The sequence below is a fragment of the Leptonotus elevatus genome, chromosome 16 (genome assembly GCF_054856555.1).
Source record: "Leptonotus elevatus isolate MCC_2025b chromosome 16, RoL_Lele_1.0, whole genome shotgun sequence".
In the NCBI taxonomy this organism is placed as follows: domain Eukaryota; kingdom Metazoa; phylum Chordata; class Actinopteri; order Syngnathiformes; family Syngnathidae; genus Leptonotus; species Leptonotus elevatus.
Genome location: NC_141254.1, coordinates 9,385,453 through 9,410,180, shown reverse-complemented (window position 1 = coordinate 9,410,180; position 24,728 = coordinate 9,385,453). Strand labels below are relative to the sequence as shown.

The window sequence follows — 24,728 nt, the reverse complement described above, 5'->3', positions numbered from 1 at the left end:
TTAATACAACATCCTCCACCAAAAAACAACAAAAATGTATTGTTTATTTTAATAAGAGGAATAGCACAACATAACATAAAATTATGCTTTATAAAAACATTCTGCAATTACATAATTAAAAATAATTAAGCAATTTTTTGTCATACTGCATCAACTGAATGACCATGATGTTTCTGGTCATTCAGCACGGCACTAATATTAGTCATTCTTCACAGAGGATAAATCATACATTTTGTTTCAGTTTGTGTTCAATCCATACTACTGTATGGATTGAACACAAACTGAAACTGAAACATACTATTTGGCGTTGCCATTAAACCGGTTGAGTGAAATACTAGGCTATGTGGTTGTTTATACAACTAATGAGGTTTCAATTTGTGTTTGTGTTCAATCCATACTACTGTATGGGTTGAACACAAACAATTTTTTGTCATACTGCATCAACTGAATGACCATGATGTTTCTGATCATTCAGCACGGGACTAATATTAGTCATTCTTCACAGAGGATAAATCATACATTTTGTTTCGGTTTGTGTTCAACCCATACTACTGTATGGATTGAACACAAACTGAAACAGAAACATACTATTTGGCGTTGCCATTAAACCGGTTGAGTGAAATACTAGGCTATGTGGTTGTTTATACAACTAATGAGGTTTCTTAATAGCGTGAGGGTGTGATTAACTAATCATATGTCAGAACATACTTGCGAGTCCTACAATCTTAGATTGTCACATTAAGAACGCCATATAAATTTCTTAGTTATTGTAGAAGAGGCTAATCTTGGATTTAATGTTTTTTCTCTGTCCCAGTAGCATGCGAGAGGTAGTCAGTTCGATACCCGCATTCTCCAAATTTTCTTCCTCTGATAAACGTTTATTTTGCTTTTATTTTATTTTATATATATATATATAATTATTATCATTGTGATTATTAACCGGCTTTTCTTTTCATTTTTATCAACTCGTCATTTCAACACTTAAATCACAATAGTTCAAGTTTTCTTTACGCGACAAACACTTTCGTTTTGACCAAGGGGTTAAACTGCAGTCATCGTGTGTGTGTGCGTGTGTTTCCATGTGCTGACGTCGAACGGGGAGGAGTCTCGCTCCTAGGTCAGGTTTATAGACGGAAGACGCCCATATATGGCCCGAGGAAGTGATGACGTAAAAACGAGGCAGGAGATGTAGGCCAAATCCAAGCTGTTGACGTGGCTCCGTCACTTCCGGTCATGGCGGTTGGCAAAAGTTTAGCAGCTACAGCGTCGCCCCCAGACATATAGCATAGTTCAATTTTGTAGTCAATAGATATGTGCCTATAGTCGCCTACGAAATGGGCAGAAATCTGGTAGCGAAGGTAATTCAGCATTTACGGAAAAAAAACGCTTCTACCCGGAAGTCTCCTGGCAAAGCAACAGGGAAGTGCCGGCTCTGCCCAAATATGGGCTTCCGCCTCGCCTTATTTGGTAATCTACGTCACGACACGAGTCTATATAAAGCCAGCTTCACTGAGAAATCCTGTTGGACCTCATGTTTAAGTTACCGTGCGCAACAAGTCAAAACACCAACCGGAAACGAGCATCCCCTCATTAAAAAAAAAATAGTCACCTTAACCGTTCGCCGGGACTCTCCTTGGGATCCCGGACCAGAACCTAACGCGCGTTGGCTTCTTCAGAGGGTTCGAGCCCCAATAAGAAGCGAGCCCGGTCTCCACACACGCTCCCCGGGCAACAGCGGAGCCAGAGTGCCGGTGCCCCGGAGCAGCAGGAGCGGCCAAGCCCCAGAGAGATGGCTGCGACAAAAGCGGAGCTGCTGCTCTCGGCCCTGCAGATCTCCGAGCCCCTGGCCGGCTTCCCGCCCGTCCTGTCCCCTCTGGACGGCTACCCGAAGCTCGAAGAGCTGCAGCAGCTTCTGCAGAACGCCGCCGAGGGTGGAGGTCTGCTGAGCGGGGAAACCGGGGACTACGGAGGTGGGTGGCTCCGTTTATTTCATGTGTGTTTGTATTATTAAGTTGTGACGTGTTCCTGTGTTGCACATACTGTTTTGCATTTTTGTGTTCGAGTGTTAGTAAATGCATCGCACGTGTTTGACACAATGCCGGTAACGTGTCATTAAATTCATGGCAACATTTGCTATAATCGTGCAAACTAAAGTAAAGTCTAAAAACATACATTTATTACATAAATTGTGGGCCACATGCAGCATTTTCTAGAGCAGTAATTCCAAACCAACTTAGATCATAAAGTGTGCTGCGGGGAATTGTATTCACTTTCATTTAGTTGGTTCAAAAAAGTTGCTTAATTACTTATCTTAGGTACTTGCTAAAAGTAATGTATCGTTGTTTGTGTATGCAAGCGACATACTGTATACTTACAGAGCAATATAACACTTTTCCTCTAGATGGCAGAAAGTACGGTTAACCTGGTTATCTACCTGCAGCCATTCATAAACAGAAAAAAAATGTTTACCTAAGGAAGCCCAGATTTCCAACTAAACAGATTGAGAAAATATCAGTTATTTTTAATATATCATTTCTGTTTTTTGGTGTGAGATTTTTCTGATGCGTCTTGATGGGCCTTGGCTCAATTAACTTTGGACAACACTGTTCTAGAGCATTGGTTCTGAAACTTTTTGCAACAAGTACCACCTCAAAAAATACTTGACTCTCCAGGTACCACTATAATGACCAACATTAAAATTCGTCAGGGTAGTCGGTTTTGTGTTGATCAAAAATGAGATTTAATCCTAAAAGTACATTTAATATTGTAAACCACTGCCACATTATGCAGTTTGAATAGTAACACCGTGCCTAAATACGGGAACATTTAAAATAAATAAATGATGGCAGTTCAATTAACAACAACTGAACTGTTACCATACCACTAGAGAGAGCCCACATACCGCTAGTGGTCCTCTCCTCATACAACACTGAGAATCGATTCAGGATGCTATGCTAATTCTAAAATCAAGAGGAAAAAATACACACACAAAAAATACCTACCTGATAAAATAAAGGTTAAATGTAATTTAAAAAAATAAAGTTATCGCTTCAGTGCCATCGGTGTGTCTTTGTGGCATCTTTATGCAGATACAAATCTTTTTGAGTGGGTGTCAAGTACTCAGATTACTAGTGGATTTTTTTGCTCTTTGCGGCAGGGGTTCACCGTATTACTGTAATGCCCTCTCATGTGGGAAAGGAGAGCCACAATGGCGATGCTCTTAGCTGTTAGTCCAGTGTTCTGATCTTGTTTTGTGTCATGTTTCAGACCTTCTGTCAGAACTGGCCGACCTACAGAATCTCCCCCCGCTGACCCCTCGCGTCCCCCCTCTGGCGTACAGCGGCCGCTTCACCTTCGAGCCGTCCTCCGCGTCTGGCGGCGGGGGCAGCCTGTGGCCCGAGCCTCTCCTCAGCCTCTTTAGCGGTTTAGTCAGCGTCGCGGCTCCTTCCGCTCACCCCTCCTCATCAGCGTTGTCCACGCTGAGCCAACCGAGCTTCAGCTGCGTCTCCGCTGATGTCGGCTCTATCTTCTCCGTGGCGCCGACCTTCACCACGGCTGCCATCAACACTCTTAACTCCCAGCCGGCCCCGTTCCTGTTGCAGGGGCCGCCTCCGGCCTACCCTGCCTCGAGGCTGCCCATGCTCCCAGACTACATCCTGCCTCAGTCGCAGGACGCCGGGCTCCTAAACCGGGACCGGAAGGCCGTGATGTCACAAGGTGGCCATCCCACGCAGCCGCCACTCACGCCGCTCTCCACCATCAAGGCCTTCTCCTCCTCGCACGTGGCCAACCAGCCGCTCGCCGCCCCCGCCTGCCAGCTGACCAAAGCATGCAAGAGGAAGTTGCAGGGCAAAGCGTCCCTTCAGGAGCGTCCCTACATGTGCCCGGCGGACGGCTGCGACCGCCGCTTCTCCCGCTCGGACGAGCTGACCCGCCACGTGCGCGTGCACACGGGCCAGAAACCTTTTCAGTGTCGGATCTGCATGCGCAGCTTCAGCCGCAGCGACCACCTGACCACGCACATCCGCACCCACACGGGCGAGAAACCCTTCGCCTGCGCCGAGTGCGGACGCAAGTTTGCACGCAGCGACGAGCGCAAGCGGCACGCCAAGATCCACCAGAGGCACCGGGACCGGAACCCGGTCTCCGCTCCTCCCGCCTCCGCCACGCCTCCCACCTCCTCCTCGACCTGCTCCTCCTCCTACTCCTCGCCAATTCACAGCTCTTCGCCTACGCCTTCCATCTTCAACTCTGCCTCCTTTCCGAGCTACCCCAACCTCTACACCTCCTCCAGCTGTTCCTCGCCCCCCAAATCTGAGCGGCCGCCCAGCATCGCTTCACTTCACAACATCTGCTAACCTAAAGTCGGTCCTCTGGCGGTGCAATTTGTTCACAGAGCATAAATATCACAAGTAAGCGGCAAGCGGCGATGAACGGGCCCCCGCAACTCCCTTTTCAGTCTCAAAATGATGATCAAACTTTTAAAACCCTGCAATTCACCCAAACTTGTGTTCAGTTTTGTGTATGGCTCCTTGAGACATACATTTTCAACAGTGCATTTTCAGGCTTCAAAAACGACAATATGAATGCTAACAGATGATAACAAATGCCCCAATCAAATACACTTTATGAACTGAATGTAAATATATGTACATATGTATATGGACACACATGAATATTTTTGTAGTAGTTTTGTAGTTTATTTTGTTTACCTACTGTGTAGGTTTGTATGTTCACACGCTTTTGATACCAAATGGATTTTCTTCATCACAGAACAAAGAATAAAAATGTGGAGTGTAAAAAAAAAAAATACCACGTGGTCTTCATTGACTCTCTGCAACACTTTAAGATTATAAATATTTGGGGGGGATTTTTATTTATTTACTGAAAAGAAACAATGAGAATTTAAGTAGATTAGGTTGAGAAACACAAAGCATTGATAACACAAAAGCAGACATGATTAGTCTACAAAACTATAGTGCTGTAAAATGAAATCACAATGCATTTATGTAAGTGTATGTCTGAGAGAGAGAAATGACTAAAGGTGAAAATAAAAACTGATATAAAAAAAATATCATTCAAAAAGGTATTTAGTCATTTATTTATTTTGAATTTTGTCAGTTTTGGTCCTCCATGAGAGAGTGACCGTGAGAGACTGACTGCACTGTCTCCCCAGCCAGTTGCAGTACAAAAACAAACAAATAAAACAAAACCCTCCAAGACCTTCAACCCATATACAGTTTCTTCCTGCTGCGGCGGATATCCTCATGCCCAAATATGGAACTTCCTACATTGCGCAGGCGCGCACAGTGTAATGTCAACAGGTTGGAACTTGGAACGGACTGCTCTTCTGCTATCTTATCTCACAGTGGAGGAAAGAAAATAAACAAATGACTACCGAAATAGTAATAAGACGACGTTGAAAAAAGGTGTCTTGACTAATATAATTAACTGTATAACATAGAACGTTGAATGTGTTGGTTGTGTGGTGTACAATGTTGTTTGGCGTCTTGTTAGCATGATAGCATTTTCCCAGCAATATTCAGTAGAATTTATCTCAAGCCATTTGGTCGTCTGTTTGTAAATGGTGGCGATAAACTGGTAAGTTTGGGTTTACCGTTGCTCACTTCTTTATCTGCAGATATAAATGAAATGAAAACTCCATCGCGTTATCACGTTCGCCTCACAGTCCCCCGCGGATGGTCCCCGGTTCTAAACCGGGGGAAAACACCATTTTTTTCTCTCAAGTTGGACTTTTACGTGTTTTTCCAACGAGTGGACAACACTTCATGTTTTTTTATGTACGATAAATGGGGAAACAAACTGATACAATCCACACAATCCTTTGCGCACGCAGCCAACTGCAGTGAACTATTTTACCACTAGATGTCGCTGTCGTCACACGCAGGGTTGGGTAATCCAGGTCCATAGAGAACAAACCCTGAAACAGTTTGACTTTAGCCACAGGTGCTTCTACTCAACAGGCGCTTCTATGAGCTCGTTTACCTGCCAGTTGAGTAGAAGCACCTGTGGGGAAAGCCTGGACCTGGACTCACCAACACTGGTAACACGTGGCTGCAGTTAATGTAAATACAACACTAGGTTGAATACAGCAGGACCAAAACATATCTACTTGTTTACATATCTTATAATAGGTTTCCGTAGTGTAGTGGTTATCACGTTCGCCTAACACGCGAAAGGTCCCCGGTTCGAGACCGGGCGGAAACATACTTTTCTTTTTTTTCTTTTTCTCTTTTATGTATAGATAAATTCTTTACAAGAAGATTTTAGAAATAACCCAACTTTATTTTTTATAGCACGTTGAAAGGTGCATTTAAAAAGGTAATATTAAAGCTTTTGCTCCACCAATGCCCCAAAAAGTACGAAGAGTCCTGACTCTTTTACTGTGACTGCATCTATCAGTAAAGTGTGCGGACCCTGCACAAAGATCCTTTAATTAAAACGACCTTCACTGCATACAAAGTACATGGAGTAAAAAAATCAGTCGTGCAGTAAACAAAACAAATCTGTAAGCCTTTCGTCTATTTAAGATGATTAGATTTATCGTTAGTTTACATTGTACAGGAATTTATTTTGAATTTGTGATTATTTTCTAATTTATTAGTTTCTTATTGTTCATAATCTTTGTTTTTCTTTTAGCCTGTAAGTGTTGCATTAAAAAAAAACAATGTTTGAATTTGTATTTTCCTAAATATAAAGTTATGGCAGAAAAAGTCGACGAAGCATCTTTACTACACAGGCGATATTTGTGTCACGAGATGCCGACGGAAAATAAATATTACGATTTAGCTGAAATTTTTTTTTTCCAAGTTGGACTTTTGCGTGTTTTTCCAATGACAACACATGTTTTCTGGATGATAAACGAGGAAACAATTTTTAAATTTAAATTAAATATTTGGAAATGCAATTTACAATCAGAAATGTGCTACGAGGGAACACATATATACTTGTTTATATCAAATATATATTCCTTTTCTGAATGGACATCAGTTTCCGTAGTGTAGTGGTTATCACGTTCGCCTCACACGCGAAAGGTCCCCGGTTCGAAACCGGGCGGAAACATTTTTGTATTTTTTTTTATAAATTTTATATAAATCTTTCTTATCGACCATCACTGCATACAAAGTGCTTGGCTGTTAGGCGGCTGATTAGTAAAAGGCTACAACAACAAACGTTTTATGTACCTGTACTAACAGCACAAACACCATAACAAGGGTAACAACGGTGAGGTCACTATGGTAATGCTTATTATGAATGATACGAGCAACAACAAATACTGGGGTGTTTTGTAGATATAACAAAAAATTTGAAGCCACATTTTCATGTAACTATATTAGCAGTTCCCTCCTTAAATGCGCCAACATAAGGCACCACAGAACAAATCTAAAGTCCATGTGTAACTCACTCACCATAACGCTAAATTAAGAGCAGCAGAGCGGACGGGCCATCATGCGTGGGAATCACCTGTAGCTGTAAGTCCATGCACCTTTCTTTTTCTTCTTGGCCATAGGCTCCTGTGTTGTCTCATCGCTGGGCCTTTTCTCCGTTGCAAAGAAACTTTCCAAACATGTCTGTTTTTTACTCATTTTGCTAACGGTGTCGATTAGTGTCAGCGCTACGCGACTGAGATAATTCGCATCTTGAGATGCGTCAAGAGTCCGTCGTAAACAGAGAATCCGGTCACTTTTCAAAATAAAATTGATTTAAGCCTCGGTTAATCAATTAACCGGAAGTACAGTACGTTTAAAAAATATATTTTTTTGTATGCCACGGAGGAGGCGAGACTTCCGGGTTTCACACATTAGTGCAGTTTCCGGTTGCTGTTTGCTTCCGCCCTTGTGCCCCTCGGTTGCGCGTTCCCGTCGTCGGGCGCGAGTGTGTAGTGTGTCTGTTTCTGATTATAACTTTAATCAGATCTTTAATTTCAAATCTATATGTTAAATTGCTATCATCTAACTCTAAAAATACTACTATGTGCAATGCAATAGCATAGGGGAGAAACATTTTACCACTGTTAATTTACACTAACACCACACATACACAAATTGCCAAAGCGACACTTAGATTATAACACAACTTCAAGTTTCTTTTTCAGTTCCTTGTGCCACAGTTTCCTGGTCTAATGGATCACAAACATCTAATGTTGGTGGTAAGTGAGCTACTGCGTGCATGTGCTTTGATGTTGTACTACACGTGATGCAATGCCGATGTGTCATGCACATTTTAAAGTGAGATTAAGTGTCACCTTTTTATAACAGGAATTCCTTTGCATGATTTCTTGTTTTAATTTTTCACCTATTTATCTCACCTTTATTTATCATTTATTTATCCCTGAAGACAGATCATGTGAATGTCCCGTGAATACAATTATTTGTTTAAACTTGAATTGAAATGTGTTTTCTTATTTCAGTAATTTCACTTGACATAAAATACAATTAAGAGCTATTAATTACAATAAAGCTTAAAATAAAGACTATTAATTAAAATGATGCCTAACTTTAAGGCTATTAACGACAGGAAAGTTTAGCATTTCAATATCAATTACATTAAAATGTAGAATAAAAGGTATTAAATTCCACTAAAAATAACATTTCGAAAATGTTTATGCGTATCTTTAAGAAATTAACAAGCAGGTTTGCTAAAGCTTCCTAAAATTAGAATGACAAATATGCCTACAGTGACTTTTAATTTGTTTTGACTTTCATGTCAGATATAAAAGAAAACTAGTCATTTAATGCCTTGATTTTGATTTTAGAATAGTAAAAAAAAAAAAAAAATCAACATTTGAACAATTTAAGATTTTAAGTACTAATACTATACTACACTCGTTTATCGCGATGATTCGGGAGTGCCCACTATCCGCGGCTCGCCAAAGTAGTGGTAGTAGTAGTAATAGTAGTAATAGTAGTAATTACCTGTGCGTGCGTGTGTGTACGGATTGTGCATCAAATTAGTTGTTTGTATATTTCTTTAATTGTATTAACCTTTATTTATTTTGTTTTGTTTTACTTTGCTGTCTGCAGCCAGGTTATGAGCCCAATCTGCCACCAGAGGGCACTAAAGTACTGCCTGTACTCCAAACAGGTTTGTGCAGGCTTGTAGTGTAGTCATTCAATACAAGTTTGTGTAGCTAGCTAATAATCATTTTTTTAAGTGATAGTAGACGTCAGGGAGGCTCCATCTATCCATTCTTGGCTAAATAAAGCAAGTGGTCCCAAAAGTTGTTCGCATAACTAGGAAAGTTGCCGTTCAAAATGACGCTCCAAACCCGGAAAAGGAGTCCCTCTTCACCCTGCAGAACGTTCAAATGGATGACATGTGTCCAAATTCAGAAGGCTGGGTCCTCCCAAGGCCTACTATGAAGGCAGCATGACGTCGCTCCCGGCGTGACTCGACAGCACGCACGAATTTACACATGAATGGACTGTGGGTCAGAGTTTGCGCGTGCTGTCGAGCCACGTCGGGTGTGACGTCATGCAGCAGACAAATTCGGCCTTCGCGGGACCCAGCCTTGTGAATTTGGACACAGCCCGTGTTGCCTGAAATAAACTACATTTCCCTGCAGTGGGCGGAGTCTTGCGTGCGGTTGACGTAAGGCGGGGCCGCGCGTCCCTTTTGGCTGCTTCCGAGGCAACAAGTTGGCACTGCTGCCACGGCCAGCCAACAACTCGAGCTGCTCCAGACTTTGCATTGCTGGCTGCAGGTGGCTCACGGATGAATGAACATGCGTGGCTTTTTAACCTCCGTGTCGACATGGACGCAATGGAATAACCCTTTGAAGATAAACGTGCCTTTGTGACAAGTTTCTTCTTTTGATGGGCAGTGCACATGCCGCGTGTTGAACTTGTACAATACTGTGAAGACATCATACGTTGAAGAATGGCGCTGGCCAGATTTAGCAAAATCCTCCGTCTGCCCACTCTCGATATGAAAAAGAAAGTCAAGCAGTACGAGTACGTCCACCGGGACATCAATCCGAGCGACCAGTGGGACGTTGTGGGCGAGCTGGGTGACGGGGCTTTTGGAAAAGTCTACAAGGTAAACGCATATCAGTACTTTAGTCAACTCTTTTGAGGTGCTCCTGACACCCGGCTTTTCACTTAACATTTTGATGCATGCATTTTGGTCTGAATTCGGTGAAAGTAGCCCGTCCAGTTTGTACAGGTAATAGTTACTAATGCAGTGTTTGTCAACCCTGACCCTCGGCCACACGCTATCCAGCCTGTTTCCCAATTTCTACCGAATCCATCACAGGTGAGGATCGTTATCAGGCGTCTCCAGAGCTTGCTGATGAGCTGTCAATGGAATCACCTGCGTTGGGAATAGGGAGACACATGGAAAACTGTAGGGGTGAGAATCTTTGAATGTCTCACGATTTGATTCCGATTTTTGGGCCTGCGATTTGATTCAGAATCGATTTTCAATTAAGAATGACTTTTGATTCAAAAAGATTTTTGATTCAATCTATAGATGTGCAAGGAATTGTAATGATTTACTCCAGTCTGACTCGCTAATGCTAATTAGCGCGCTACTCGCGGCACTTTTATCACTCAAAAGAATGGCTCCACACTGCAAAATAACAACTTTTATTGGAGTAACTTGATTGTGACTTTTTCCTTCTACTCTCTAATGTGGCTACAACTTAACAGTGTATTAGACCACGTGGAACCACACTGCCCCTAAGTGGCCAAATCGGGTACAAGATGAACAGCGCTCCAAATAAAGGCACACACAAACAAATGCAAGACCGCATAAAATAATTTAAATAAAATTGATTTTGGGACATTTAAAATTTATTCTAAATGAGAATTGCGATTCTTATGAGAATCAATTATTATTTTTTGGCACACCCCTACTAGATAGTGTGACCCAAAGACCAGGGTTGAGAAACACTGGTCATGTTTAGGGTAAGAAATGGGCTTCAATCTAATTTTTCATTTCCTTTTCCAATTGCTTTGATGCCATTTTTGACACCTGCTGCAGTTACTTACTCAAGGGGCATGTGATTGCATGTCTTTAGGCCAATGAGGGTTCCAATTGTTTGGTCCATGGCAGTTTTCTGCAACGCTACTTATGTACATTTGTCCTTAAACCTGCTACTTTTAACGCATGTGTTTTCAACCTCCAAATAACGCTCACTTCCCCTATTGATCAATTTTGTTGTTGTTGTCTTGTAGGAGAGAAAATGAACATATTTAACGTCACCATTCTGCTTTCTTTATCGTCAACTCAAGACAGTAACCTTTTAGTACTCTTTAAAAATGTTGCGCTCCATATAACATGCTCAGATTTCCATGACGCCTTTCGACACTTTTGGCACGTCTTCAATCTTGTGCCTTTTACTGATGTTTCCAAAACAAACAAGACCAACGAGTTCCGCTGATGCTTCTAGGAACAACGCCGCCATCATGCACAATAGGTTTAGCACATTTTTCAGATCAAGCACCCTCGCCGCCCCGTCCCTATTTGGAAATCCAGCTGCAGGCCTGAACATTGAAAGCACTCTTGTGTCCGTTGCGAGTAAGAGCGGCACAACTTTGGCTTGGTTTTAATCTGGATGTGTTTGCCCAACTAGTTTCCTGGTGTACAAGCCGCCAGTGTCTGTGCACTGGCCGACTGAGTACAGTGGATGCCTTTGACCTTTCACAAATGAGCAGTGCTTGGAAGTGTAACCAGCCTTAAAGCAATACACCACTGAAAATTCATTTTCCAGTTTTCCATTAGGCATTGTGTATAAGGAATACAATTGAAAATATCTCTGGCATCTTATTCCCAGATTTCTTTTTAAAGCCCATTAAATATGAAAATAATAATATACCCTGGGCAACGTCCCATTTTAACTAATTCACTGCGTCAAAAATTCATTTGAACTATTTCTATTAGTTTAACATTTTTTCCACTTGTTAAAAAGAGTAAGAAAACCCAAATTTTGTTTATTGCACATTTAAAACGGGTATGAAATTTATGATTAATCGTGAGTTAACTAGTGAAGTCATGCGATTCATTACAATTAAAAACTTTAATTGCCCGACGCCCTGAAATTTTTATCTTTTCTTTAAAAATAATAATAAATCATTCACTGCCATTGACGCTATAAACGTCAAAAAATCATTTTAACTATTTCTTTTAGTTTAATTCCCCCCCCACTTTTGTTAACAAGTGTATGCAAACCTAGAATTGTTTTATTGTACATTTAGAACCGATATCAAATTTGTGATTAATCGTGAGTTAACTAGTGAAGTCATGCGATTAATTACAAAAAAAAAAATCTCCTTTTGCCCCTAATTTTTAATAATCTTTAAAAAAAAATTAAAAATAAAAGACTTTATGGCAGTGAATGAGTTAGTCTTAATTTGCCCATCAAAAAGTATTCCAGTGCATTTTACACCCTTTCTTCATCTTGTTGAAATTAGCCTGCTTTGGAGGGAGGCTCATGTTTGAACACTGTCCATTTATAAACACACACACACGCGCTATATTCATCTATTAATCATCACACTTGTAATGAAAAAAAAAGTCTGTTGACTAATGCACGTAATGTAGAAAAAAAAAGGCTTGGACTTGGGCCTTGTGTCTCTCACCTACTGTTTATTTACCCCCCCCCCCCCCTTTCACAAACTTGCATTCATGGGAGAGAGGCCCACATGAGTGTCAAGTGAAGTTGCAAATGTTTCTCCTGACTAATTAATGAGCCACGTGCCGCTTGGCCCATTTCCCTGCTGTTGCTGCCGCTAACACGTGCAGCCTGCGTCAGGTTTGGCTCCGGTTGTCAGGGAGCCCTCCCAAGTGAAAGGGTGCTAAACTGCCAGGTGATCCGTATGAGATGTTTCGTTTGTCAAACAAACTTGTGTCATCAGTGTAAGGGTGTGGACACTTCCTCTTTCGGGGGAAAAAAAAACAAAAAAACTCCCTCTGTTTATTTGATCTTGTGCTCAATTTGGAGTTGCGTCTCACTCCGGCATATGTTTGCACGTCTCATGTGAGGTCATGGCCACTTGTGTGTAATCTCAGGAGCCAGCTGGGCTCACGGGCGACTGATAAGAACGTTGAATGCGGGGTGTGGGCTCGCCATGGGGGGAGTCCTCATTTCAAAATGTTTCCGGCATTTTTGTGCTTTCATACTGCTGCTCCAGTGCTTCAAAGTAAATTGGTCATTCTCACTCTTAGTAGGGATTGTTGATGGGAATCGTGTCATTCATCATGTGGTCAGCTAGCCATACCCACCCCCCACCCCCCCAACCCGCTTTGCATGTTTTGAAATGTTTTCAGCATGTTCCATGTTGCGTCTTTATTCAGGGCGTGAAGTTGAAGCAGCGCTTTGTAATGTGCTTCACACCCACTTCCCTTCTGCAAATGCTTCAATTGATGCTTTTGACAACTTATGCAAGAGAGGAACTGTTCTGCTGCCTGCCGGCTTCACAAATACGTCACCGTGAGGGGTGCCCGCCCAGCGCACCACTACAAAGTGACTTCTCTTCTCTTTATTATTTATTCCGCTTGACGTCGGCAGCCCCTCAGCTTTATTCAGGCGGGCATGTCAAGTCACAGGTAGAATAAAGTAGTGACCGGATTTTCAAAGTTAAGAACCAGGATGCTAAAATTGCGCTGACAATCAAATGTAAAATAAATTCTCACCAGGAACTATTGATAGCAGAATAATCGCAAGTCAATCTGGTGACGGGTGGTTAGGTTATTCCTTTAGCAAAAGCTAAATGCTATCTTGGTTGACGGTTAAAAACGCGCAAAACAAGTCAATGCATTCGCCACTATCCAAGATTTTTGCTCGGCTTTTGGAAGCTGGCTTTGCCGTGGAACTCGCGCCGGTCCCGTTTTGTAACACCTGAAAAATGCCACCACAGCATTAGGCTCGGACTACATTTCCCATGATTCTTAGACACCGAACCGGAAGTGGTTCTAGTGGCAATATGATGAAAATGTGCCTGCTAGCGATTAGATGGGATGAGATGTAAGTTCATTTGTACAGCACGTTTCATGTACAAGACAATGACATCAAATAAGTGAAACAAAATATTCAGACATTGCAAAAATTCGTCATCAAATCATGTACAATTATTTGAAATATGGTGATTAAAACACGAGAAGACTCACGAGAATGCTGCAGTCAACGAGCACAAACATGAACGTAAATAGGAAGGAATTAAAAAGGCCTTTTAACATTTTTTCGTATGAATCGCTACGAGCTAAAATCTGTGAAATTAGTTAGTTAGTATTAGTTACCAGGCTATACATGGCCATAGACGATAGTCATTTATCTGCATTTTGGAAAACTTTTGACTCAAGGTTTGTCATTTGAAATTCTGCCATTTTTAGGAAAAATATGGTCCAGCCATGTGCCGTAGTGGCAGAGTGTCCGCTCTGAGACTGAGGTTGCGGGTTCAATTCTGGGCCGGGTCATACCAAAGACTTTCAAAATGGGACCCAATTGCCTTCCTGCTTGACACCCGGCATTAAGGCTTGGAATTGGGCGCTTAGATCACCATCACTGCTCGAACGAATTTCGCCTCACTTCAGTTGCTGTGACTGTGAATAAAGGTTTGACCGGGGGCAAGGGTTTCAAGGATTTGCCAACAGGAAGGATCTGTGGTTGCCATTTCGTTGTAGCCTCTTCACCTCGGGATTATTTGGGGTGTCATGAATAATTGCCAGTGTGTTTACTCTTCCACGGTAAACATTTCCATCTGATTTGATCACATCTAATTTTTAGCCGAAAGTTGATATGTGTTGAATGACGGGCGGGTGGGCAGGCGGGCGGGCAGCACAACACTGACCGCAGACCGATGGCTAAACATGAAGACGGATGTTAGGCGACAAAAGATGCGCCACGAGTGAGGTCACAAGGCGGAGAGGAACTGCTCCGTCTGTGCGTCGGAGAATTCCAAACAGGAAAAACAAGAAGTGAGAAGTCTTCATTCCCTGGTCTACATTTTTAGTTTCGTGCCGTCACTCATGACAGTCGTGTTCTTGACAGGTTACAAGAACTATACATGATGTTTTTTTGAACTGTGAAAATGCATTCTGGCTTGTTTCCTGCAACTTGACGTGACAGCTTTAGCGTCATCACTGTTGTCTGGCAAGACTTGAGTACTGGCATGTTGCTCTCATCTCCATGGAATCCACACCCTAACAAAGATTGACAGTAAAGAAAGACACATTGGGAAACCTTGGCTTTAGTTGTGTGTAAAAAAAAAAAAAAAAAGAAAGAAAAAAAGAGCTATAAAAAGAAAACTGTGACACAGTCATTTGTCACAAGATGAAAAGTGGAGGCGCGCCCTTTTCTGTGTCAGAGCTTCGTAACGTATGGCATTGACTCAGGCACTTGCAGCAATAGTTGAAATGTCACATTCATTGTGCCTTAGTAAGGATGCTAACTTTTTTTGTTTGCAATAATGCAGTATACCTTTCAGGATACCCTGCGTTTTTGTGGGTGTGTGTTTTTTTTTTTTGCTGCTGGCCAAACATTCCACAGCACTGACGTCATACTCATTTCAAGTGGCCACTTTTCTAGTCATTTCCTGTACTTGTATCCACTTTTTTACCTGTGTCCGTGTAAACACACACATTTGCCTCCTTTTACTTGTAAAGTTCGCAATTGGAAAACTGCCGTACGCAGCTGGCCAACAAGGGCCATCAAGTTTGATGATGATGATGATGATGATGATGATGAACCCAAAAGCTTGTCAAAACAATTAGAAAACTGACATGAAATTGCCTGCAGAAATTGCTCCCAATAGTGCTGACAAAAAAGTCTCAGCATACAAAGATGTGATCATGCATTTTTTCATCCTTAACTCATTCACTGCCATTGATGGCTATAGACGTCAAAAATTCATTTAAACTATTTCTTTAAAAAAAAAATATCCACTTTTGTTAAAAAGAGTATGAAAACCTAGAATTTTTTTTTATTGCACATTTAGAACAGATATAAAATGTTTGATTAACTGTGAGTTAACTAGTGGAGTCATGCGGCATGTAATTATGATAACAAATTTTAATCGCCTGACGCCCCAAATTTTTTACAATGTTTTCTCTCTCTCTTTTTTTTTTTTTTTATTCATTCACTGCCATTGACGGCTATAGACGTCAAAAATTCATTTAAACAATTTCTATTAGTTTACATTTTTTTCCATTTTTGTTAACAAGAATATGAGCACCTAGAATTTTTTTATTGTACATTTAGAACAGATATAAAATGTGTGATTAATTGTGAGTTAACTAGTGAAGTCATGCGATTAATTACAATTAAAAATGTTAATCGTCTGTCGCTCCTAATTTTTAATAATCTTTTCTTTTTTTTTATGAATTTATGGCAGTGAATGAGTTAAAGGGATAGTTTGGGTTTTGGACATGAATCTGTATGGCATCCTCACCTAAAGTGGTGCGCAATCAGCTCTGACATACAGCTGACAGTGTCCTGTGAGGCGAGACACGGTCCGGTTTTGGTCGAGACGAAAGTAGTCCGGTAAGTTGGTTGGGGTCGCAGAAATAAAGCGTTTTTCTTCTACAAACAATTTGTGTTCATTAAGAGTGGATGAATTTGCATCACAAAACTGCACATAAAAAAAAAAAAAAACTCCATTACCACAGGGGATCAAAACTATTTTCACTTTTTGTCATTTATTTATTTATTAAAAATTTTGTCAGTTTTGGTCCTCCATAGTTTGTGGGGACGGTGTGTATAACGGAGTGCTGAGATTTTCACAGGGGAGTGAAAGTATCTGGCGTGTTGGCGCTTACCGTTTCCAGCCTTGTTAAGTGAGTGGCTGACGCTTTGATGGTTGGATTAGACGTCCTGTTGACTCGCACCTTGGGTCGCCCCTGGTGGTGCCACTTCTGTTTGACTAACGCACGCACGCACGCACACACACACCGCAAGGGATGGGTAAAGAAGTGTGAAGCTGTGACCTCCCACTGTTGATGTCCCACCGTTTTCTCTCTCTTAAGTTTATGTGCCTAAGATATTTACAGTAGGAAACCTGGGTGGCACCTTGGATTTTTCATCTGTTGAAATTTTGCGTGTGCGCAGAACAGTGGAGTACATTTTGTAGGTCCATACTGAAATAATGAGTTTGAAGTTTTGTGACTGACAGACACATTTGTGCTTTGACCAAAATGGCTGACCTTGTGTATTTTTCAAGCTGCTCTTTGTCCTGATGTCCACCAGGCCTGCAATAAGGAGACGGGCGTCCTGGCTGCAGCCAAAGTGATCCCGACCAAATGCGAGGAAGAGCTGGAGGACTACATGGTTGAGATTGAAATCCTGGCCAAATGCGACCACCGCTACATTGTCAAGCTGCTGGACGCCTTCTATTACAACAACCACCTCTGGGTAGGCAACAGTCAACACGTTCCTCTTTGCACAATAGAAATGTTGACAGGATGTTCTCTGCAGCCGACTGGATGTTTTCGGGCAAACTCGATTTCTCTTATGAGGCTCGGCCTGTTCAAAATGAAGGCTAACAATAGAGAGGGAGTTGAAATCCCTTGGGTGACACCGTGCTTGTGAGGTGACCCCAGCCTGCCCCCTCATGTTCCCGTAGGAATGTGTAAGGAAGTTGAGTGTGTTCCTTTCAGTGTCTAAATTGTCCAAGCCCCTCCCCCTTTAATCTTCCGCTTCTTCTGGCCAAGGAAAATAATGACCTCGCTCTGTGCTCTGACTTTGAATATTCTTGGGAGTTGCACGCCAGCCAAAAGACTCAAAGGATGGTTGTCATAGCAATGTTGCGCCCCTCAAATATGAACAATACTTCAACATGCACAATGTTTCCTTTGCACAACTGCAGATGAGTAAACCCTCATCACTGGTGCGCTGGCTTATTTGATTTTATCGTGACCTTGTAATCGAATGCACACAAACGCAGCTGTGGCATAGCCCCCGCGATTGTCATGTTGTCATGGTTTTTGTTGACCATAGTTGGAATTCCTCAGCCACCCCCAAACATGCCGTGGTGGTGATGTGGATCCAGTCGGATATTTTGTGCAACAAACGTCCTTGCCTGCCCACCCAAGCCACATAACAAACATGTCTGTGTCTTATCCCGCGTCCATGTATGTCACACACATTGCACTCAACTTTTCCTGCCTTGTATGTAATCCCAGACATCATAAAAGGGGATTTCCAAATCACGGACTTCAAAATAAAATCACAGATGTAGTTTTTCTAAAAAAAAAAAATATTTTTTTTTTAATTACCCTTCACTTTGAGAGAAAGTGAATGGCAACGTTATTCAAAATAAGTTTTCTCTCAATTTGTACCGTTTTTTGTTGTTGTTTTTTTTAGGAAGAATGCCAAAAGCTAATTTGATTTCCTAAATTTTGTAGTTTGAAAATTCGGATTACCGTAACTCTGGCACCATTTGTGCTATCTGAAAAATTCCATTGGTGTCTGAAAGCTAAGCTCCCTGTCTGTCTACAGAAAAGTATTGTCATAAAACGCATTCAATAGTTGCTGATCAATTTTTTTGCACAATTTTTTTTGCCCATTCATCTTTAGCGATGAGCTCTTCTTCTCATCACCCTGGTCTTTAGTTCCCTCCACAGATTTTCAACTGAATTCAAGTGTGGACTGTCTGCGCCACTGCAAAACATTAATATTTTCGTTCGCGAACCATTACTTAACTCATTCACTGCCATTGACGACTATAGACATAAAAAAATCATGTAAACTATTTCTATTAGTTTAACATTTTTTTCAATTCATAATTTTTTTTTATGAAAACCTAGAAAATAAATTATTGTACATTTATAACAGATATAAAATTTGTGATTAATCATGAGTCAACTATTGAAGTCATGCGATTAATTATGATTACAAAATTTTATCGTCTGACACTCCTAATTTTTAATAATCTTTTCTTCTTTTTTTTAATTAGCGGCATCAGGTGATTATTATTATTTTTTATTGTAATTAATCATCAATTAATTAAAAAAATAATAAGGGCCGTCAGGCGATTACAATTTTGTTCGAAAAGGGGAAAAAAAGTTTAAAACTAATAGAAATAGTTCAAATTAATTTTTGACGTCTATAGTCGTCAATGGCAGTGAATGAGTTAATCACATTTGCTGTGTGTTTTGAGATTTTGTCATGCTAAAATGTCCACATATTCAAAATTTGCCGGGGGTATAAATAATATTGGGCTTGACTGTTGACCGCCCGAACTTGGTCAGGCGTCCCCTTTTTTTTTTTTTTTTCTCCACAAATCCAAGGTGGCAACCCTAGTTGTAGATTTCCATGTTTTCCGACTTCGTGTGTGGCTACACGTCCGGTCCAAGACACACAGCAAATGCGTATCCGCTCATTTGTGAAAGTTGTAGTTTGAGCTCGACATCAAAGTATCTCAGTATCTCAAAGCCTCTGTAATATTTGACTGTCGTGTAATAATGAAAGTGGTATGTTTGCGGTATTTCTGCCAGCTGTTTCATGCATTGATAATACAATCTAAAATATACAGATAGAAGATGTTTGCAAGTGAATATGAAAGGACTGATCTCAGGTTGGTCGTCCTTTGCCTTTGGGAGATATTTTGAAAGTCAAGCTTTTGTGCTTCACTGAGCAATTGCTGGTACTGTAGCATGACGTCAGACGGTGACGGCAGTATTGCTTTACGATGTTTGTGCAATGCTGTCTGTTTCCGTTTGCATAGGCTGCGGTTTCGAGGAGACTTTAATCACATTGCAGTCCCTCAATTGAGGACCGTCCGTTTTGTCTTTGCTGGCAGAAGATGACAATGAAATGTGCTCACACTTCATTCCGGGGGGACTGCAGAGATTCTGCGCTACTTGGTTGGAAGTTTGACATTCTTTACAGCTGGTGAGGCGAGAAAATCACGGAGCTGTGACAAGGAGAGGGGGACACTGCTGCGTCAGCTAAAGCTACAAGAATAGGAACAAAAAATACAGCAGCCTTCTTCAAGTAAAATATATTTATGCTTATTGGCATAAAATTCAAACTGCAAGTGGCATGTATGAAATGTTCCAGCCCAAAGTGAAAATGTTGCTCGGCCGGCCAGGGCACATTCTTCACTGCTGCGTTGCTACTGCAACAAACTCACCTTTTTTCAATTTGGATTTTTTCCATCGATTGCTTGGGTAATCTAATCACATCAGCGTGCACTATTTTTTTTTTTTTGCGGTAGTTTGACTGAGATCGTGTTGATCAAGTTCTGCCTACTTGATAGCGGTGCATTAACTTCTCTTTTTGTTCCGGAGTGAAACTGGCGCTGACATTTTGACAGAGTTGTCATAGCGAGGCGTGATGCACGCCATGAGCTGAGGGTTAGAGCATGTTGCTTGTTTGCTAACCACAGCACCGGATCGGACTTCCCCTTTTTGTTTTCACCCACAACACAAGCACTTAACCAATAAATGAAATCCTGCGTCCCTGGCAAGGTTATTTTAGTTCAAACTAACAAAGAAACTAAAACTAAAATTCAAAAAACTATTTCGTTAACGAAATGAAATAAAAGCGAAAATGTTAAAAAAAGAAAACTAACTGAAACTACATTTTATAGTTACAAAACTAACTAAAACTAATTATAATTACAGCAAAAATGTCCTTCGTTTTCAATTTAACGCATGAGCCTTTGGGGATGATTTATTTTTATATTAAACGGAATAAGGACGTTTGAAAGTGTGTCACGCAAAAGTGACGTCGTCTAGCAGCAGCCAATAGAAAAGCACCTTCAGATGACGTTGCTCCCATGGTCTTTTTTAAATATTGCGCATAAGTAATACACACTTTAAAAAAAAAATACTAAAACTAAGCATTTATGAAATAACTAAAACTAATAAAAACTAACAGAACCACCCTGAAAACGAATTAAGACTAACTAAATTTAAAAAAACAAAATAAAAACTAACCACTTCAATGAATGCCATACGTGTGTGTTTGTGTGAGTCCGAAACTGTATGAGAGGAGAGGAAATGAAAGATGCTTGTTACTGTTGGCCAACAAGGCATTTTAGGGAGTGTCCTGTTTTCATTTTTTTCCCCTTGCGCTCTCTCTGTTTTGACTTGACTGTTAAACTGCTATATGTGGCCCGCCCGCCGATACTCCAGTTGAAATCCTGCTCTCAACTTTCTGAAGTCTATTCCGAGTCCATTCTAGCACTTTGGCCACACGTTTTTCTCATGATTGATTTCTTGCCATTCGCTCAATGTGGAAAAAAGAGTTGACAATTTTCGACGGGAATGTATCGTTGGCAGCCATATTGCAATACACATATTGATATGGAGGCCTCAGAATCGGTATTGCACATTGTGACTTTTATCCTGTCAATAAGAACTAATCATTTAGGAGGATATTTTTTTCCGAGAAACTTACAATATGATAAACGATACTATCGTTGATGTGTTTTATGCCAATTTTAGAGCATAATAATTGAAGTACAACCTTTTTAACTCATTCACTGCCTTTGACGGCTATAGACGTCAAAAATTAATTTGAACTATTTCTATTAGTTTAACATTTTATCCCACTTTTGTTAACAAAAGTATGAAAACCTAGAATTTTTTTTGTATTAGAACAGATATAAAATTTGTGATTAATCGTGAGTTAACTAGTGAAGTCATGCGATTAATTACGTTTAAAAATTGTAATAATCTTTTCTTAAAAATAAATAAAAAAATAAAATAAATAAATGTAAAAAAATAAAAGATTATTAAAAATGAGGGGCATCAGGTGATTAAAATTTGTAATCGTAATTAATCGCATGAGTTCACTAGTTAACTCACGATTAATCACAAATGTTATATCTGTTCTAAATGTACCCCAAAAAAATTCTAGGTTTTCATACTCTTGTTAACAAAAATGGTAAAAGTTGTTAAACTCATAAAAATAGTTCAAATTCATTTTTGCCGTCAATGGCAGTGAATGAGTTAAGAGCAATTAACTTTTAACCCTTAAGAGTATGGAAGCGTAGAGCAATACATAAATATCTTAGACGCAAAAATATAACTAAAGGTGACTCAGTTGTTTCTCTAAAAAAGTGATGTATATTTGATTTAGTTAAATGTATGCCATGGTAAATTTTTGTGTTCCTCAATAATACTTGATGAAACTCAAAACACATTTTCATCACAATTGCATCGCCATCTGTTTGATGCTTTTAGACGTATTCAAATGAAAGCGTTGTCAGTGCATCGCTAGTTTTGAAAGATGGAATCCATGTAAAGAACGTATTTGACCATTGATGAATCTACATGTGGTGGTTTTCCTTCCCCCAGATCATGATTGAGTTTTGTCCAGGAGGAGCCGTGGATGCCACAATGTTGGGTAAGTCCTCACTTTGGACGCTTTTGCCGCATTGTCTTTGTCTTTTTGTCCCCAATGCTTGGGAAACCTCATTTGGCCTTGAACGGCCCCCGGCCAGCAGACCCAGCGGAGTCCACTGCTGCCTGTTTTCACCCAGTAATCCGTGTGCTCATATCTGCAGCTAACTTAACGCCATCCAGGATTAGCAACGCGGACCCTTTTGTTGATCTTCTCTTGAGTGGAATTGACTCAGGAGATTTGCAAAGTTGCCATCCTTCCCGTTTTCCTTTGCACAGAGTTGGATCGAGGACTGACGCAGCCGCAGATTTCGGTGGTGTGCCGGCAGATGCTGGAGGCTCTGGCCTACCTCCACAGCATCAAGATCATCCACAGGGACCTGAAGGCCGGCAACATCCTCCTCATGCTGGATGGGGACATCAAACTAGGTGAGGCTGGACTAGCCACTTGATTCTGCTCCTGGCAGGCAGGGGGGGGATAGGTAGCGCAAGAAAATAAGAAAATAGCGCAAGAAAATAGCTTCGAACAATTGAGACTGTGTGTTACAGTAAATACTAGGGGTGGGAATCTTTGAATGTCTCACGATTCGATTCCGATTTTTGGGTCTGCGATTAGATTCAGAATCGATTTTTGATTCAAAATGATTTGATTGACAATGATTTTTGCTTCAATCTATAGATGTACAAGGAATTGTAATGATCTACTCCAGTCTGACTTGCTAATGCTAATTAACGCGCTCCTCGCAGCACTTTTATCACTCAAAAGAACGGATCCACGCTGCAAAAAAACACAACTTTTATTGGAATTTTTATTTATATATTTTTTTGAATAACTCTAATGTGGCTAAAACTTAACAGTGTATTAGACCGCGTGGAATCACACTGCCCATAAGTGGCTACACCGGGTACAACATGAACAGCGCTCCAAATAAAGGCACACACAGACAAAGGCAAGACAGTATAAAATAATTTATATAAAATTGATTTTGGGACATTTAAAATCGATTCTGAATCGTACTAAATGAGAATTGCGATTCTTATAAGAATCCCCCCAAAATTTTTTTGGCACACCCCTAGTAAATATGTCGTGGACCGGCAAAACGTAAAAACATTCCAAAAGACCTTTACCAGTAAACTGAATTAGAAACAATTTATTGGAAAGTGGATTTCATATTCCATTGCAGATTAGCGCTTAAACGTTTGGCATTGGTGCCTGCAAACATCCGCAGCTGTGTGTGGGAAAACATCTCATTCTATTTTCCTTTTTTTTTTTTTTGAAGAGGCCTCCGCATTCCTCACATTGCACTGGCCAGATTGTGGATGCGCCGCAGTGTATTCAACATTTCAACCACACTGTCTTTGACATTTGAAGCATCAGACGTGGCTGAAGCCCATGTATGTCATTTTGAAAATGAAAACAAATCCACACAAGTATTTTTAGAATAGGAGGAAAAGAGAGTGGAGCACATCTGTGCTCTATTAATACTTTGGGTAAAACTGGTTTGACCTGCTCCATTGTGATATACTAAAGTGTAATCTGATTACACAACATGATGGTTAGCTTTGTCCTTTATTTTTATTTTTAACTTAATTGTTTTGGCAATTAAATTGGCATTGTTCTTAATTTGTTTGGTTTTGTTGATGCAGCTATTTGGATGTTCATGTCTTCACACATAAGTCATCACACTGACTCATTTACAAGTTGGACCACTTTGAAGCTGAACGCCCATTTTTTGGTTGCTCATTCATGGCATTCAGCCGGCCTGGCTGTCGTGTCGCTAAAGGCGTCGTTTCATTCACCCGAGTGACGCAGATGTGAGAGGAAGTCCTTCCCAGGTGCCTTTGCACTTTAAACTGCCAAACTTGCCGGGTTAGTCTTCACGACATGACCTCACCTTAACTCATTCACTGCCATTGACGGCTATAGACGTCAAAAATTCATTTGAACTATTTCTATTTGTTTCACATTTTTCCCCCCCACTTTTGTTAACAAGAGTATGAAATCCTAGATTTTTTTATTGTACACTTAGAACAGATATAAAATTTGTGATTTAATCGTGAGTTAACTATTGAAGTCATGCGATTAATTACAATAAAAAAATTAATCGTCTGACACCCCTAATTTTTAATAATCTTTTCTTCTTTTTTTTAATTAGCGGCATCAGGTGATAAATTTTTTTTTAGATTGTAATTAATCACGACTTCACTAGTTAACTCAAGATTAATCCGAAATTTGATATCTGTTCTAAATGTACAATGCACTTTTTTCTAGGTTTTCATACTCTTGTTAACAAAAGTTTAAAAAAATGTGAAACTAAAAGAAATTGTTCTAATGAATTTTTTACGTCTATAGTCGTCAATGGCAGCGAATGAGTTAATATAATGGATTGACACTTAAGTAATATTAAGTAGTAGTTTTC

At 40.5% G+C, this 24,728-nt stretch overlaps 2 protein-coding genes and 2 non-coding genes across 5 annotated transcripts in view; all 4 read left to right on the top strand.

Annotated features, from left to right (window-relative positions):
- The first annotated feature begins 1,297 nt into the window (after positions 1 to 1,297).
- On the top strand, positions 1,298 to 4,801 carry LOC147160636 (early growth response protein 1-like). The gene is made up of 2 exons (XM_086057987.1): positions 1,298 to 1,970; positions 3,268 to 4,801. Exons 1-2 carry the CDS (start codon positions 1,790 to 1,792, stop codon positions 4,356 to 4,358), a joined length of 1,272 nt encoding a protein of 423 aa, XP_085914113.1. The 5' UTR covers positions 1,298 to 1,789; the 3' UTR covers positions 4,359 to 4,801.
- A 1,354-nt stretch (positions 4,802 to 6,155) lies between these two features.
- Positions 6,156 to 6,228, top strand: trnav-aac (transfer RNA valine (anticodon AAC)). The gene has a single exon. It is a non-coding gene; the product is annotated as a tRNA-Val (tRNA).
- A 782-nt stretch (positions 6,229 to 7,010) lies between these two features.
- On the top strand, positions 7,011 to 7,083 carry trnav-cac (transfer RNA valine (anticodon CAC)). The gene has a single exon. It is a non-coding gene; the product is annotated as a tRNA-Val (tRNA).
- A 2,557-nt stretch (positions 7,084 to 9,640) lies between these two features.
- stk10 (serine/threonine kinase 10) overlaps positions 9,641 to 24,728 on the top strand; it is a 31,867-nt gene continuing 16,779 nt past the window's right edge. The window contains exons 1-4 of one of the 2 annotated variants that reach the window (XM_086098834.1): positions 9,641 to 10,059; positions 17,204 to 17,368; positions 22,264 to 22,312; positions 22,588 to 22,737. In XM_086098834.1, coding sequence (XP_085954960.1) covers positions 9,901 to 10,059; positions 17,204 to 17,368; positions 22,264 to 22,312; positions 22,588 to 22,737 — 523 coding nt within the window. In that variant the 5' untranslated portion in view covers positions 9,641 to 9,900. Of the gene's footprint in view, positions 10,060 to 10,289; positions 10,372 to 17,203; positions 17,369 to 22,263; positions 22,313 to 22,587; positions 22,738 to 24,728 lie in introns of those variants that run through there. The other variant, XM_086098835.1, reaches the window with a different exon arrangement.